This window comes from Pongo abelii, chromosome 4, assembly GCF_028885655.2.
Source record: "Pongo abelii isolate AG06213 chromosome 4, NHGRI_mPonAbe1-v2.0_pri, whole genome shotgun sequence".
NCBI classification, from domain to species: domain Eukaryota; kingdom Metazoa; phylum Chordata; class Mammalia; order Primates; family Hominidae; genus Pongo; species Pongo abelii.
Genome location: NC_071989.2, coordinates 74,915,818 through 74,932,938, shown reverse-complemented (window position 1 = coordinate 74,932,938; position 17,121 = coordinate 74,915,818). Strand labels below are relative to the sequence as shown.

Here is a 17,121-nt window from a genome sequence, read left to right as displayed (position 1 = left end):
ATTAATCTTATGTGTTAACTTGGAGGGTGTTTTTGATGATATTAACATTAGAGTGATGAGCCTGAAGTAAAGCAGACTGCCCTCTATAATGTGGTAGCCAATATCCAATCAGTTTAGGGCCTAAAAGACTACCTGAACAAGGGAGAATCCTCCTGCAGTCTCCAGACTTCTGCACTACTGGCTCTTCTGGGCCTCTAGGCTACGGCCTTCGGACTGGAGCTGGAACATCAGCTCTCTTGGGTCGCAAGCCTACCAGCCCCAGCTGAGATTCTGGACTTTCCAGACTCCTTAATCATGTAAGCCAATTCCCTGTAATCAATCTATCAATCAATCTCTCTCTCCCCACACATACATATGTTTATATATATATATATATTTACACACACACACACACACACCCCCTATAGGTTCAATTTCTCTGGAGAATCCTAACAAAACCATTGATAAAATTTATTTTCTTCTAGTTCTTCTGTGTCCTTTTCCCCATGTCATTAAATACGGCTTGTAATCCATGATTTTAATGGTTATACAGCATTACAGAGGATGGATGTTTCATAATTTATTTATCTAATCTATTAGTTGACATTTGGGAATTGTTTCTAAGCCTATGATATGACAAGAATACCTATTTATACATAAATTGATACATGAATTTTCCATATATATGGTTATTTTCTTAGAATGAATGTCTAAGTGTGGAATTAATGAGCAAGGGTATGAATGTCTTAAAAGTTCTGATACATTGTCAAAATGCTCTCCAGAGAGCAGTGTAATCAGAGTGTACATTTTATAGCATCTTTGCCAACATAAACAATTTTAAAATCTTAGATAATTAAATTCTAAGCAATTAATTATTATGTAAAAATCAGTGCTTGTAAAACTGGAAAACTGAAAGAGAGAAAGCATGAAATGATTTAAGATGTCCACAAAGTGAAACACTGATATGCTTCTGCATCTGACCCACCTATATACTTTACTTCTATATCTGCCAGTGCCTGCAGACAGTTCTCATAAGTTACTTCCTCAATACCGAGCATTCCAACAGCATCGTACACCTGTTTGGTCTGCACAATGAGCTCCTCAGTTCTTGTTTTAATTTGCTCTGGTGAAAGATCCCATCTTAAAACATTTCTGCCAGTCACAGTATAGGAAGACATTGCCTGAAGAGGAGACATCACTTCTCTTCCTAATGTCATTCTGAGTAAAATCCTGGAACCACCAACTCTAAAAAGAATCAGAAAAAGAATAAGAATTACGGATTTCTGTTGGTCCAAAGTCAACATATGAATGTGCATTATAAAATTAAATTTTAAATTAAAAACAACCTTTTTAAAAAAACAAGCAAATACTCTCAGGTGAACACATATGCACAAAACTAAGTGCGCCTATATTTCCTATTTTTCTTGCATAATTACACAGTTTTAATGAAATTTGTATAATTCAAACACTGAATTGTTTGTGTAATTAAATCATATAGAAAAATAAAGTCAGGTGTTGGAACTATAATAATTCTCCTTTATAAATTAAATCAGTAATCTTCCCTCCCTCTTTTTTTAAGACAGGGTCTCATTCTGTTGCCCACGCTGGAGTGCAGTGATGTGATCATAGCTCATTGCAGCCTTGACCTCATGGACTCAAGTGTTTCTCCCACCCCAACCTCCCAAGTAGCTGAAACTACAGGGACATACCACCATACCGAGCTAATTTTTAAAAATTATTTGTAGAGATGAGGTCTCCCCATATTGCCCAGACTGGTCTCGAACTACTGAGCTCAAGCAATCCTCCTGCCTTGGCCTCACGAAGTACTGGGATTACAGGTGTGAGCCACTGCACCCAGCCAGTATCTTTTTTATTTTAATATTTTTCCAATGCTAACTTCCACCTACTATGTACATAGACTCGAAAAAACCTTGCAAGTTTAGCAAGGAAACATTTAAAAACTTCTCTTCTTATACTGAACACCAATTTTTTTAAACCAAAATTTCATGTAAATTAAGAATGACAATTTGAATTTAAGACTTGGAAAATAAACTCTGGGATAGCTATGCCATTATCCTAAAAGAAAAAAAGAAAAAAGAAATTGTTAAGAATAATGATACCAGTCTTTACTCCCTTAAAACATTCAAACTAGTAATACTGATGCCATGTTTCTCTCTCTGTCTATATACATATGCACATATATATAAGTATATATATTTTAAGGCTTACAAATAAAAATGTTATATTTAGTAGCTAACATTTATTGTCTGTTCAGGCATGGTTCAAAACACTTCCCATGTAGTAATTCACTCAGTCATCCAACAACCCTCTAAGTTATATACTGTGGTTAGTCTCATTTTACTGAAGAGAAAACTGAAACACAGAGAAATTAAGTAACTTGCCTAAAGCCACACAGCTAGTTGTAGGGTCACAGGTAGGATTAAAAGCCAGGCAGTATGGATCCAGAACCCATACTCTTAACCACTATGCTAAGCTTCATTTCTATTATCTTACAGGACCCCAAAACAACCTTATAAGGTAGGTAGGGCATTACTGTATTCTCTTCTAATAAAGCAATTGAAGTCTCAGAAAGACTAAGTGACTTGTTTAAAGTCATTCACCCAGCTAATATTTACAAGCATGTACTGTATCTAGTTACGTGACAGGCAATGTGGATAAATGGCAAATTGTCCTAGACCCTGACATTCTAATACAGTAGAAAGGACAAATGGATAAATATGCAATTATACTACACTGAGATGAGTGTTATGACAAGGGTAAGCAGAGAGAACTCCAAATGAAGGGAACCCCATTCTGGTCTTGGGGCAGTGGGAATGTGTCAAGAAAGATTTTCTAGAAAGAGCAACTAGCAAACCAACATTTGAACAATGTGTAGGAATTATCCAAAGGTAATGCCACAAGGGGAGAGAAGGCTGAAAAGGTAAGTAAGGTCATTTAGCAAATGAAGAGCCTTGGGAATCATCAGAACATCCAACCTTGGCCAGGCACCGTGGCTCATGCCTATAATCCCAACATTTTGAGAGGCTGAGGCAGGCAGATTGCTTAAGGTCCAGGGTTCAAGACCAGCCTGGGCAAAACAGTGAAACGTTGTCTCTACGAAACATTAAAACAGCAATGACAACAACAAAAAACTCCCCCAAACATCCAATCTTATTCTGAAGGCAATTCGAGAGCCATAGAAAGGTTTTAATCAGGTGAGAGATAACAGATTTGTGTTTTAGAGAAATCACTCAAATTACAATGAGTTGAAAGGTTTGTAAAAGAGATCATTCAAGAGAGAAGTTGTTCTTGGAGCTACTGGGGCTCATGATTAAAGTATACAAAACTAGGAAATAGGAGGAATCGGAATGATTTAAAATATATTCAGGAGTTTGATTCAAAAGGACTTGGTACTGAATGGATGGAGGCAGTGGAGGTGAGAGAGTCAAGAGAGTCAAGGAAAAGGAGGCTTTTTGGGGGAAAAAAGAGAAACTCAATTTTGGACATGGCAAGTTTGAAGTGGCTACAGAACATGTAAGAGGAATTCATTAATATTAGGTGGTAATTGTACTTATAGGAGTACTCAAGGGAGTTTGCAGATGAGAAGAGAAAAGCATTGGGGCCCTAACTCTAATATGATCACTGAGGTAGAAGGAACATTAGGCCAAGATGGGTTCTAGGAACTTGTGACAACTAAGCAGTGAAAACAGTACCAAACATACAGATGTTGAGAAAAACTGAAAAGTCTTTGCTGAATACAGCAGCAGAATGCCATTCATGACTCTGGCAAAACCAGTGTCAGGGGAGCAGCAGGGGTACAGGTCAGACTACTATGATGGAGGAATAAGGAAGAGGTGAAGAACTGGAGAGAGTGTGCACCTAGGCAATTCTCTGTGGATTTGGCCGTGGAAATAAGGAGAGCTAACGCAGTGTAGCTAAAAGAGGCTGAGGCACAGAATAGATACATTTTTCACATAGGAGAGACCTAAATACTGACCTCTTCAACTTACTCTCCACAAGAACTCATGTCCACATACTAGTTGATGCTTACAACTCGAAGCTGCCAGGCTATTTTCTAATACATTTTCACATTTCTTCTTCCACCAGTTGAGTTATATACTAACTAATGGTTAAGCCTGTTGTTCCAAAACCTGTTTATGCCTGTTACGCTTATTTTCATGTAATTTAAATATTTGACTGATTAAATGTATATAACATTTAAAAACTTATTTCTGGGATAGGTAAAAGGTTTCAGAAATACTTGTTACAAAAAAATCAACTCCCACAAAAAACTTGTCCTTATGAAAGATTGGGAAAGGAATTGTGACAATTCAGAAGGCTTCTGAATTCATACTACTTATATGTTTCCTTATATGCATGTTCCACTTTCGAGAAGCTGAAACTGGAAATCAAAGATGATGCATTATAGGTGTAGTTTATACAAGAAGGATAGTGAGAAATGCCAATCAAATCATTTATAGTTAACAAAAGGCCTTGGTTTTAGATCAAAAGATTTGGGAATAAATATGTTTTAAATTTGCACAAAATATTTAAGAAATTTATCATAGTTATGATTCTACTTGAAACCACTTTTTTTTCAATTACATTATTAAGATATTTACAGAGACTGAGCTCCCTACAGAGATAGGAAGAAATGGAATATAAAACATGAGCAATGTTTTAGACAGAAAAACTACAGTCTCAGTAAAATCAATAAAACAGTAAAATGTGAGTAGTCAGGTTATAGTAAAAATGTGAGATATCTGAATTTAAGACCTCAAGGGTTAAGCAGTTTCTTTGCAAGAGTGTAAAGAAACAAGAGTCTAGTTTGGATAAATTGCCTATGTGAACACTGGAGTCAGCAGGTTGATGGTGGATCCCCGGAGTAGAAAGGAAGACTGAACCAGGAACCCGAGTATCTGAAGAAGGAACTCCCAGCTGACTGGGAGAGACAACATGAGCAGGATATAAAATGGGAAAACCAGATCATGAGCCTCAAAGGTGTTTTTACACAATGGTGAAGAAGTGCAGGACATCACAGTGGTTGGAGGGGGCCTCTGGGGGAAAAGAAGATACTGATCTTTCCTCCTTACTTTGTGGTATGGGGTGTGGGAGGAAGAGGGATGCATGGGAAACATTTTTGTCAGGGTTCAGTGGATTTTAGAAAAGGTCAGGAAGAGAAGGGAAGATCCAGGGAAGAGTATGAAAAAGTGGAGGAGTTTATTTACCATATGACGAGGGTTCCAGAAATAACAATTGAGAAGTCAGTGCAGTAGATGGTTAGATATACATTGGTTGTCTAGCCATTAACCTCTTCCCCTATCTAATTATATGCATATCTTCCTCTCAACACTTACACGCCCCCAACACAGTTCATGTTCTTTGAAGGTAGCTGTCCCTACCCTCAGTACTCTTGCTTGGAATGCTGTGAGAGAAGGGGGTCTCATTCCCACTAAGTGTGAGTACACTTATGTCCTTGATTGCAGCTGGCAGCCATCCTATGAGAATGAGGAGAATCTGATTTATGATAAAACAGACACTTTGAATGGCAGAATAAAGGAAGGAAACCAAATATTTAAAGACACCATAGAGCCCATAGATCAACTAATTGTAAAGCCTGACCGTTCCAGTTATGAGTCAGTAAGTCCCCTCTATGATGAAATCAGTTAGAATGGGGTTTTATATTATTTGCCTCATACAGGATCCTACTGATAGAGGAATGAAAACTGATAAAGGAATAAGTATAAGGAGAAACCAACAGTATGGAGGTCAGAGTACAAGAAACGGCAGATGAGTAGAGGGTCTCACATACTTGGTGTTGGTGCAAAATAATAAAGATGTGAAGTTCAGGATTTATACAGTTGGCCGAAAATTTCCAAAATAATTATTTCTGCCAACAGAGGCCACTAAGAAAGAGTCAGTCATGGCCACGACAGGCTGTACTTCAAGGAAGTCCCAGTATAGGTAAAAAGGCTGGCCCTGAGATGACTGAGTTACATGAATATTAAAGAGAAGAACAATGACTAAAACATAGGATGTATTCATCTTAATACCCTGTTCTTTTCATCACTCCTCTTAGTATAAACCAATGACTATAGACAAATTTCCATTAATATTCAGGTTTTTTTTTTTGGAGATGGAGTCTCACTCTATCCCCTAGGCTGGAGTACAGTGGCACAATCTCAGCTCATTGCAACCTCCGCCTCCCAGGTTAAAGCGATTCTCGTGCCTCAGCCTTCCGAGTAGCTGGGATTACAAGCTTGTGCCACCATGCCTGACTAGTTTTCTGTATTTTTATTAGAGATGGGGTTTCATCATGTTGGCCAGGCTGGTCTCAAACTCCTAACCAGAAGTGATCCGCCCGCCTTGGCCTTCCAATGTGTTGAGATTACAGGCATGAGCCACCGTGCCCGGCCTATTATTCAGCTTTAAAAGAAAATTACTTCAAGCATTTCACTGATAAGATGACCTTCGTTGGTTTTCATCTATTTCCTAACATTTACTGGAAGGCTGAGTGGTCACAGCATATGATTGTTTGTTAAGTCTTATTTTGTTTTTAATTGACACACAATAATTGCACATCTTTATAGGGTACAGTGTGATGTTTCAATACATGTATACATTGTGTAATGATCAAACCAGATTAATTAGCATAACTATCACTTCCAACACTTGTCATTTATTTGTAGTGGGAAAGGTAAACTGATAAGGATGTCAATACCTCCACCTCGGCTGGACACATATATGTTTTATAGTTTCCAAGGCAACTAGTGAAAAGCTATTTCTCCCTTAATGTAATACTATTCCCTGAACCTGGAAGGGCTAAAAAGACAGAAACAAAAGCTAGAAATCATGATGTCATGGGTCAACTAAATATATTAAAATTTTTATCTTAATACTTTCTTTCTCACCTTCTGAGATTTTACCTTAATTCTTTTCAGGATTCATAATTCTTGTTACCAAAGAAAAGGAATGGTGACGGGAATGCCTTATACTTCTAACTAAAACATTTTGATCTACTGAGTACTTTCTTTCTGCATTATCTCTGCTTTTCCTCTCTCATCTTCATTTTGCAGAGCATCCCTCCTTTTCCCCTTTGTTACATTTTCAAGCTCACCCAATGCTTTGGATGCTGGTACATTGATCTCGTCTTCCCCTTCCGTGCCTCTGCAGCCCTGGAAAGAACTGCACTCGGGTGGGAAAACCAGTGCACCTGTAGTCATTCCAGCAGCTGCACTTGTATTCTTGAGAATCTGGTGAAGATTTTTCTCTGACTTTTTGCAACTGAGAACTACATAAGTCAAAAGCAGACAACCGGCATGAGCCTGTCTTTTCCTACAGCAGTTATTATGTCTAATAATTTGAAAATGAAAAAGTAGATCAAATCTGAGACTCCAGTTGTCTAATTAAACACTAGATTACTTTTTCCTACTAGAAAATTCCAGGCTCTTTATTATTTCTGTCTCAATCATAGCTTCTTCATCGTCTCCTCTGTTTTCAAAGCACTTTTCAAAACACGATCTTTGTGGATTTTTTTTTTTGAAACAGGGTCTCATTCTCTCACCCAGGCTAGAGTCCAGGTAGCGTGATCATGGCTCACTGTAGCCTCAACCTTCCAGCTCAGTTGATCCTCTTACCTGAGCCTTCCGAGTAGCTGGTACTATAGGTGTGCATGACACCTGGCTAACTTTTTGTACTTTTTGTAGAGATGTGGTTTTGCCATGTTGCCCAGGATGGTCTTGAACTCCTAAGCTCAAGTGATCCTTCCACTTCAGCTTCCCAAAGTGTTGGGATGACAAGCATGAGCCACTGCACCAGGCCAACCCTGTGAAATTTCTAATCAAGAAATAATACAGAATACCATACTGGAATTGACAGGAAGGTGCATTTGCTAGCACTGTAATCTCCTGTGTCCAAAATAATGTAATAATAATAATAATAATAATAATAAGGGTTTAGGGAAAGGAAGAAAGCTGGATAAATTTTGACAGAAATCATCAGGTTACAGAATTTCATTTGGACAAATAAGTATGCCATAGTTATTCTGAGTTAATTATTGCCTTGAGACTTTTATAAAATATTTTATGGAATGTACTTTCAGAAATGTTGATTTATGGGGTTCATTTTCTTTTGAAGCATAGTTTAAAGTCCTCTACTTCCTCTCATCAAGGCTTTCACCATTCCAGTTCACCCAGATCTGAGCTTCTATCACCTTTCATCTGTGCCATTCATTTTAGACATTTAAATTACTGTCAGCACCTATTCAATTAGTTTGTTTTATATTCTAAATGAAACTAGGACTTTCTCAAGCACAATGGCCACCGTACATTTCTTTCATCACAAACTCCCACCCCAATGCACTGCACACTGATGAGCAGACAGATGTTCATTATATACTTGAAACAAGATGGGACAAATATGACAAAAACATTAAAGCAACACCATCTTCCCTCATCATCACAAGTAAACATTCATACAGGGAAACACGTTTTATTAGAGCCAGGGCTATAGTGAAACTATATTATGTAAAATTTTACAACTTCTACCTCCTACCAATTGACATTTTTTCCATCCCTTTCCCTGTCACCATGTCACTGTGTTGTACTACACGGCTTGCAGGATATTTCCAGAAATTTGTCCCAATTCTTTGAAACACTTGGCAAATATTCCTAGTATTTGCTTTGCAATTAATTTTTCTCTACAAGCTGCTCTTGAGGTCTGCATTACATCAATCCCCCCACAAGACCGGAATTCCTGTATAAGTTTAATTATTTCTCTTGTGTGGCTATTACATCAGAAACACTCTAATCCTGATTTCTACTATTTACAAAGTTGTCTTTCTAGCCATTGTTTTGACTAAATCACCCCTCTCCTCACAACTTCTCAGGCCATAGCTCAAGTCCAGGGTCCTTTCATCAGACCATATAGGACTCCTTTATTTCTGATTTCTGCAATGCCAAAGCCCGGCTACACACCTCACTGAGGCTTACCTGTTTCTCTTTTTCTTTCTCCTTCCTTCTTTTCTTTCTTCTTTCCTTCTCTTTTTTTCTTTATTTCTCTCTCTCTCTCTTTTTCTTTACTTTTTTAAAAGACAAGGTCTCACTCTGTTGCCCAGGCTGGAGTGCAGTGGTGCAGTCATAGCTCACTGTAAACTAGACCTCCTGGACTTAAGCAATCCTCCTGCTTCAGCCTCCCAAGTAGCTGGGACTACAGGCATGTGCCAGCACACCCAGCTAATTTAAAAATTTTTAGTAGAGATGGAGTCTTGCTATGTTGCCCATAGTGAGCAATTCCTGGGCTCAAGCAATCCACCTGCTTTGGCCTCCCAAAGTGCTGAGATCACAGGCATGGGCCACCGCGCCAGGCCAACTTATCTATTTCTTCAGGTACTTAGTCCATTTCTTTCTTGAAGCCTTCAGCCAAGCAGCACATTATCCACTAGACCTGTGCAGTCCAACACAGCAGGTACATGTAGTTATTTAAATGAATTATGAGTAAATAAAATAAAAAATTCAGTTTCTCAGTTGTACCAGGCACATTTCAAATATTCAATAGCCACTTGTAGTAAGTGGGTACCACACTAGACAGCACGGATAGAGAATGTTTTCGCCACTGTAGAAAGTTCGAATGGACAGCACTGACTGGATGACCTCATTCCTGAGATTCCACGTGACAGCACATGTATGCCAAGCAGCCCTGCCTGTGCCCTTCCTTGGGTACCCTTTCTCCTTTCCACTCACAAACCAGGTTCCTAGGTGTCTTCTCTGGAAGGAAGAAAGGACAGAGAAACAGAGGAAGGGAGAACTCATTTACTGAGTAGCTCATGTGTGCAGGAGTGTTAAAACACTCATTTAATCCTCACAACATGCAGAAATAAGGAGTAAGCACTACTTTCAAGAGCACAGTGTGGCAGAAAAGACTTTCAGTTCTTTCCATAGGGAGCAGGGCCAAGGGTATTGATAATATGATTAGAATATAAAAATGGTTTTTCTACAAGACTGTTTAAATTTCATGTCCTTATTATTTTACAAGTGAGACTTAATCTTATTCACTGACCGAGCTTACTAAGATAGAAGTCACAAAAGTTTACCTAAAGGTTGCTAGTACGAGACCTTCAACACTGCAAATATTTGTGAACTTACTGTTTTCTCTCTGCTCTGTGTCCTTTCACAGCATACATTCTGCCACTGTCCCAAAAGTTCAGCATCACCAGTTGGTGAAGCTCTCCCATCATGCCAGTCTCTTTCTCCGACACTCACCCCCCTGCCCTACATCCTCAACCTTGTCACAGGGCACTGGCTTTTCCACTTTGTCTTAACTGTAACCTGGATTCCTGGTGAATGCACTGCCTCGCCCACGAAGTGCACTCACATTCTCTCAGGCTCCTCACACTAGGAGGCCTTGACACAGGGTAAACCTCTCCTTGATCCTCAAAGGGCTGTCCAAATCATTACTGCACTACAATTCTAATCCTCTGAGGCTACTGGCTTCCTGCTAACTCTCTTTGTTGCTGTCATCAACTAAACTCTTTGCCATTTTCTCATATTCACCAAAGAATTAGCTCTACAGTCCCTGTATTAGTCTATTTTCATACTGCTATGAAGAAATACCCAAGACTGGATAATTTATAAGGAAAAAGAGGTATAATGGACTCAACAGTTCCACATGGCTGGGAGGCCTCACAATCATAGCAGAAGGCGAAAGACTCGTGAGACTTATTCCCTATCACGAGAAAAGCACAGGAAAAATCTGCCCCCAGATTCAATTACCTCCCATTGGGTTCCTCCCATGACACATGAGGATTATGGGAGCTACAATTCAAGATGAGATTTGGGTAGGGACACAGCCAAACCATATCAGTCCCTGTCTAAAGTTCTATAATCATCCCAGGGAGACTCTAAGGGTGGGTGGACAAGGCTTACCACTCCCTTAACTTCAGTTTCTTTTTTCTCTCTCTTTTCTTTTTGGGACAGGGTCTCGTTCTGTTGCCTAGGCTGGAGTGCAGTGGTGTGATTATAACTCACTGCAGCCTCAACTTCCTGGGCTTAAGCACCTGATCCTCCCATTTTCCTAATAGCTGGGACTATAGGCATGCACCATCATGCCTGGCTAATTTAATTTCTGTAGAGATGGGGTTTCCCTATGTTGCCCAGGCTGGTCTCAAATTCCTGGGCTCAACAATTCTCTCACCTTGGCCTCCCAAAGTGCTGGGATTACAGGCGTGAGCCACTGTGCCCAGCCAGCATCACTTCCTTAACCTGTTTCACTCCAAGAACCTTTGTGTTTATTCTTCTTACCACCACTTGGAGATGCTCCTCGGAAATGATAAAGTCAGCTATTCCACTGTAATCACAACCTTCTATGTTTTCAGCTTCCTTTTATCTACTCCCACGATTCTTAGTTTTCCATCTCCCTTAGAACTCCAGTCCTTCAATCCCTCTATTTTCTCACTCTAACAGACTTCTCCCACAGCTCAACCTTTCGACCTGGATGACTGCTGTACTTTGTTTTTGTTTTTGAGGCAGAGTCTTGCTCTGCTGCCCAGGCTGGAGTGCAGTGGCACGATCTTGGCTCATTGCAACCTCTGCCTCCCAGATTCAAGCAATTCTCCTGCCTCAGCCTCCCAAGTAGCTGGGATTACAGGCGTGTGCCACTACGCCCAGCTAATTTTTGTATTTTTAGTAGAGACGGGGTTTCACCATCTCTACTGGTCTTTAACTCCTGACCTCAGGTGATCCACCTGTCTTGGCCTCCCAAAGTGCTAGGATTACAGGTGTGAGCCACTGCGCCTGGCTGACTGCTGTACTTTGGCAGGCTCCACTCTGGCCCTCCTGTGTCTGCACTCAGCTCAGGTGAGGTAAGGGGATGTGCTCATGCAAAGCTTGCCATTACCATCCTGCAACTGTGCTTTGGGTGACAAGACTCCAGAATTCCTTGCTCAAATGGCTCCCAGAATCTTTGTGGGCCCCTTCCCAGGGTCCATTTTCCTGAGGGTGAACTGCACCATTGGTTTGTACATATCTTGCACTGAAGGGTGGCCATTAAAAGCAGGGAGTGTGGTCAGAGTTTGGACATATAGGTGGGGGCATCCATACACATGTGAGGCCCTTCATGGTACAGGAGGGGGCCAGGGGTGGGCTTCCAATTGTAGTTTCACCTCAGGTTGCACAACTGTTAGAAGTGAACTTCATCTATCAGGTCAACCATCTCTCACCAAAACTCCAACTTCCAGTCCTTCTGCTATATCAATCTTAAAAACCTCTGCTCAGGACCATTTTAACCAGCTACCTTCTCTATTCTCATAGCAGGTTCTGAACAGAGCTAGGGGTTTTGATACTATTATATCATGGCCTCTGATTTGAGTTGGACTCCCAAGGCTTCAGGAAAATCCACCCACGAACATCTGCCTCCCATGACCTATTACTTCAAACTGTGACCAGCCTCCCCGAATTTCTCCTCTCACTGTCAGTAGCTGACCTTGCTGCCTACATTACTAAAGCCATCACACAGAAATTCCCTCCACTTCCCTCCTACGAACATAGCTGCATCTGTATCATCCATTTCTCTTTACTCCTAACTAGTATAAGACAAATCTGACTTGCCTAAAGCCAATTTCTTGCTCTGTGCTTGGGTCCTATCCAATCTCTTCCAGAGATATCACCCCATGAAATATCATCTCTCTCAGGAAAATCTTTTTTTTTTTTGAGGTGGAGTCTCACTCAGTCACCCAGGCTGGAGTGCAGTGGCACGATCTCGGCTCACTGCAAGCTCCGCCTCCCAGGTTCATGCCATTCTCCTGCCTCAGCCTCCCAAGTAGCTGGGATTACAGGTGCCCACCACCACGCCCAGCTAATTTTTTGTACTTTTAGTAGAGACGGGGTTTCACCGTGTTAGCCAGGATGGTCTCGATCTCCTGACCTCATGATCTGCCTGCCTCGGCCTCCCAAAGTGCTGGGATTACAGGCGTGAGCCACCGCGCCCAGCTCAGCAAAATCTTAAATGTCTCATTTGTACTGCCTCTTTATACACACATGTGCTGGAGTACTTACATTTCTCCACCTTAAGTAAAAAAACAAAAACTTCCTTGATCCTGGGTCCCCCACTAGACACCACTATTTCTTCCTTTCCCTTCATCCTCAAGACTTTTCAAAGTGGTCCAGCCAGCCCTTCTATCTTTTTGTTCTTATGTCCCACTCATTCTTCACCCTACTTCAATCTGGGTCCTGGTCTCATAAAAAAATGGAAACTGCTCTCACCAAGGTCCCCAGTGATTTCTACTAAATGTAACAGACATTCTTCACTATTTACATCTTGACTTTTTGTGATACATGACACTGTTTTCCACTCTTTCCTGTTTTTAACTCCCTCTTTTTTGGGAACTTTTCCCTCTTTGGGCTTTTGTGATAATGATTCCTCTTTTCATTTGATGTCTCTGGCTGTTCCCTTGTGATTTTTATCATCAGTTGTCTTTTTTTAGGTTTTGTTTTTGTTTTTAGCCCCTTCTCAGGATTCCTTAGAGCTCTTCAGGATTCAGTTCTATGGCCTCTTTTCTTCTCATCTTGCACACCATGCCTGTTCCATTTGTATGGCTACACATGTCACCTATAGCTAAAGACTTCCAGATCTGTACCTCCAGCACAAATCTCCTGAGTTCTAGACCATATGACCAACTGCCTGTTGGGTAGCTCCACTTGGATGTCAATGGTCACCTTAATACAGTATGTCTAAAATTAAATTGCTCATCTTCCTTGCCCCCAGAACCAAATCTGTCCTCCTTCTTTATTCCTTATCTCAAGGACGATCACCAGTATGTACTCAGTTGTCCAAATCAGAAACCCAGGAGGTTCTTTCTGGATGCTATCTAATCTGTTCTCCAGATTGCCTGCAGAGTAATCATCCTAAAACATAAATCTGATCATGACACTCCCTTTCAATGGCATGGTTCCCCAGTGACTTCAGGATCAAGTTCAAGCTACCTACTTCTGAATCTGCCCTAACTACCATGCTGGTTTTCTCAGTGCCATCCTTTTGCTCTCATATCTATGCTCCAGACATAATGAACTACTTTCACATCTCTCTCAAACTGTTAAGCTCTCCTCAGGCCTTTGCAAGACACTACACCAAAAGTTTACATGCATATTCTTATTTAATCCTCCCAATAAGCCAAGAGGAAGATATTATCAACCCAATTTACTGGGTATAGAGAAGTAAAGTAGCTTGCTCAAGGTCACATGGCATTTGTGCAGCTGGGATTCAAACCCAAGCCTGACTCCAGAGCCCATATTCTTTTGTATTTTTATTTATAAACTGAAAAGTATCTGAGGGCCCTTATTCTTTATTATCCTATACTGATGCTGCAACTCCCATCCCAGAAAAGGAAATCATCAAATTTCTCACCAAATGCACTTCTCTGATTTTGTACTTTGCTTTTAATGGGGAGAGAATAAGGTGACTTAAAGCATACATGCTTACATCACATGTCTGACTTGTTATCTATACCACTCCCTGAGAGATTGCTGCAGGGGCTGTGGAGGAGTGCCCCACTTTAGCTTTCATCCAGCTCTGAAAAACAGGTCACATAGACTTGGGCAGCTTTTTAGTCACCTGTTCTCAAAAAACCACTCAAACCTGGATGACCTGGATGGCTGCCCTCTGCACCCAGGTCTCATTTTTTTCCAGACCCCTTTAATGAACTGTTCATAGGTAATCAATAAACCACTTGGAAACAGTGTACTCCCAGGAAATGGCAAATTCTTCCTTAAAGTACTCAAACAAATAATCTACATCTTTTACTGATAAGGTTCAGCTGAGACATTCTTTTCTTTTCTTTTTTTTTTTTTGAGACGAAGTCTTGCTCTCTCACCCAGACTGGAGTGCAATGGCATGATTTTGGCTCACTGTAACCTCCGCCTCCCAGGTTCAAGTGATTCTCCCGCCTTGGCCCCCTGAGTAGCTGGAATACAAATTTTTGTATTTTTAGTCGAGACAAGGTTTCACCATGTTGGCCAGGCTGGTCTTGAACGCCTAACCTCAGGTGATCCACCCGCCTCGGCCTCCCAAAGTGCTGGGATTACAGGCATGAGCCACTGTGCCCAGCCTCAACTGAGGTATCCTAAGAAAACACTCTATGCAATAAATGCTGGTTCTTTATTCCCTATTGATAGGATTTATTGACTTGTTACTATCATCTATCATCTGGAATTATGACTATAATTCAGACATCAGCAAAAAAAAAAAAAAAAAGGGGGGAGAGAGAGGCTTATTATAAAAGGACTTCCCAAGAAATAGTTGATTCAGTTATTCCTTCAGCAAGTATTTACTGAGGTTACAAAGATGAATAAGACAAAGTTATTACCTTTCAGGAGCGTACAGACTTGTGAGGAAGCAATACGGAAAGAGACATTAGAGTATCAGGTAGCAGGCAGGGGGTGGTGGCTCACACCTGTAATCCCAGCAATTTGGGAAGCCAAAGAGAAAGGATCAGTTGAGCCCAGAAGTTCAAGACCAGCCTAGGCAACGTGGTGAGACCTCATCTATAGTCCCAGCTACTTGGGAGGCTCACTTGATCCCAGGAGGTCAAGGCTACAGTGAGCCACAATTGTGTCACTGCACTCCAGCCTGGGTAGCAGAGTAAGACCCTGTCTCCAAAAATAATAATGAAATAAAAGAATATCAGGTAACAAATTCTATATAAATAAAGCAATGGAGAATGCAGAGGACAATGCATGTGACTCTGCCTTGGTGAATCTAGGAAAGACTTCAATGAGGATGTAACTTCTAAACTGGCTGAGTCTTTCAAGATAGCTCTATGAGGTAAGGTGGGTACACAGGTTTAATGGGGTGTGGAGGGATGAGAGGTAAGGCTAAAATAGGTTAGACCAGATTTGTGTCTTTTTAGTGACTTTCATAAATAAACCAATGAAGGAAACAAAAATGGTTTAATTGGGTTGGAAATTTCTGATGCACAATGTATTAAGATGATGGACAGGTTGGGGTTTAAAGACAGTTCTGAATATTGCTGGCTGCTAAGTCTTGCAAGAAATTCTGGGGCAATTCTTTTCTGTTTTCCATAACTATGAGTTTCTTCTCTATCTCTCATTCTGCACATACAGACATAACCTTAGAACTCAGTTCTCCTCTTTCATACTGTTTGTATATTTTTTACCATTATTGGCTACTAATAAACAGCTAATGGAATTGATCTAGACTATCATACTTTTATTTTATTTCAACCAGGATTTGTGGAAAGTTTTCTAAGTATATTCCAGAAAATGTTATGCACAGTTACTTCTAACTGAAAGTTCCTTAAATGCAATGCATCAGGATCTATATGTCGGTTAATTATTTGTTCTATATAATCTGTATTAAAAAGTTTAAAAATAAATGATACTTCTTTTGAAGATGTTTTGGCCTTTTTAATTTGTAAGACAAAAAGCCTATGTTTACAAATTAATCCCCTATGTAGTCCCTGGTGCTTAGTAAATATTTGTTGATGGAATTAAAATCCACGTGAACACTGAGCTTTATTACTACCCAATGCTAGCCATAGCTATATCAGCAACGCTGACTGATCTGCTTCCTCAAGTCAGGAGAGGAATTGAAGACATTTTTCCTTGTAATTCTACTAGAATGTAAGCTCTTTTGGAATGTGGTCTATGTCTTAGTCATTTTTGTATTTCCTGGCAAATGTGGAAGAATGTGTTCAGCATATAACATATATGTTTTAACTGTTCAATCAATGAGTATAGAAAAGTGATGAAAATCTAAATTAGTCTGTCCTAAAATGACCACTAAGTTCAGTCCCAGACACCAAGTAAATAACGCAAATGATAAAGCAATCAAAAGAAGATGCTAAAACAACAGAGTTGTTGAAGAAAAGTAATTATGTGAGAGACACGTCATAAAGAGACTTTGAGTCATGGATAGATAATCTACAATACATGCCAGTACACTTGAAAAGCAAAGTGCTACAATTCGACTGCTCTTGCCTCCACCTGCTGGTATAGGAAAGTAATTTTTTAGATTGGGCAGAAATTGTTTAGCAACCATAGAAAAATGCTAGGAAAACAGTGGGCTTTCAAAGTTATCTTGCCAAGATAATATATAAACATCCTATAAACAACCATTCATGAAAAATGTACA

General features: G+C 40.2%; 1 protein-coding gene across 4 annotated transcripts in view; it reads right to left on the bottom strand.

The window, feature by feature from the left end:
* NLN (neurolysin) overlaps positions 1-17,121 on the bottom strand; it is a 107,500-nt gene that overhangs the window by 72,687 nt on the left and 17,692 nt on the right. For 3 of the 4 annotated variants that reach the window (XM_024246794.3, NM_001133949.2, XM_063723957.1), the window contains 1 exon segment: positions 965-1,224. In XM_024246794.3, the coding sequence (XP_024102562.2) occupies positions 965-1,224 (260 nt within the window). 4 annotated transcript variants of the gene reach the window in all.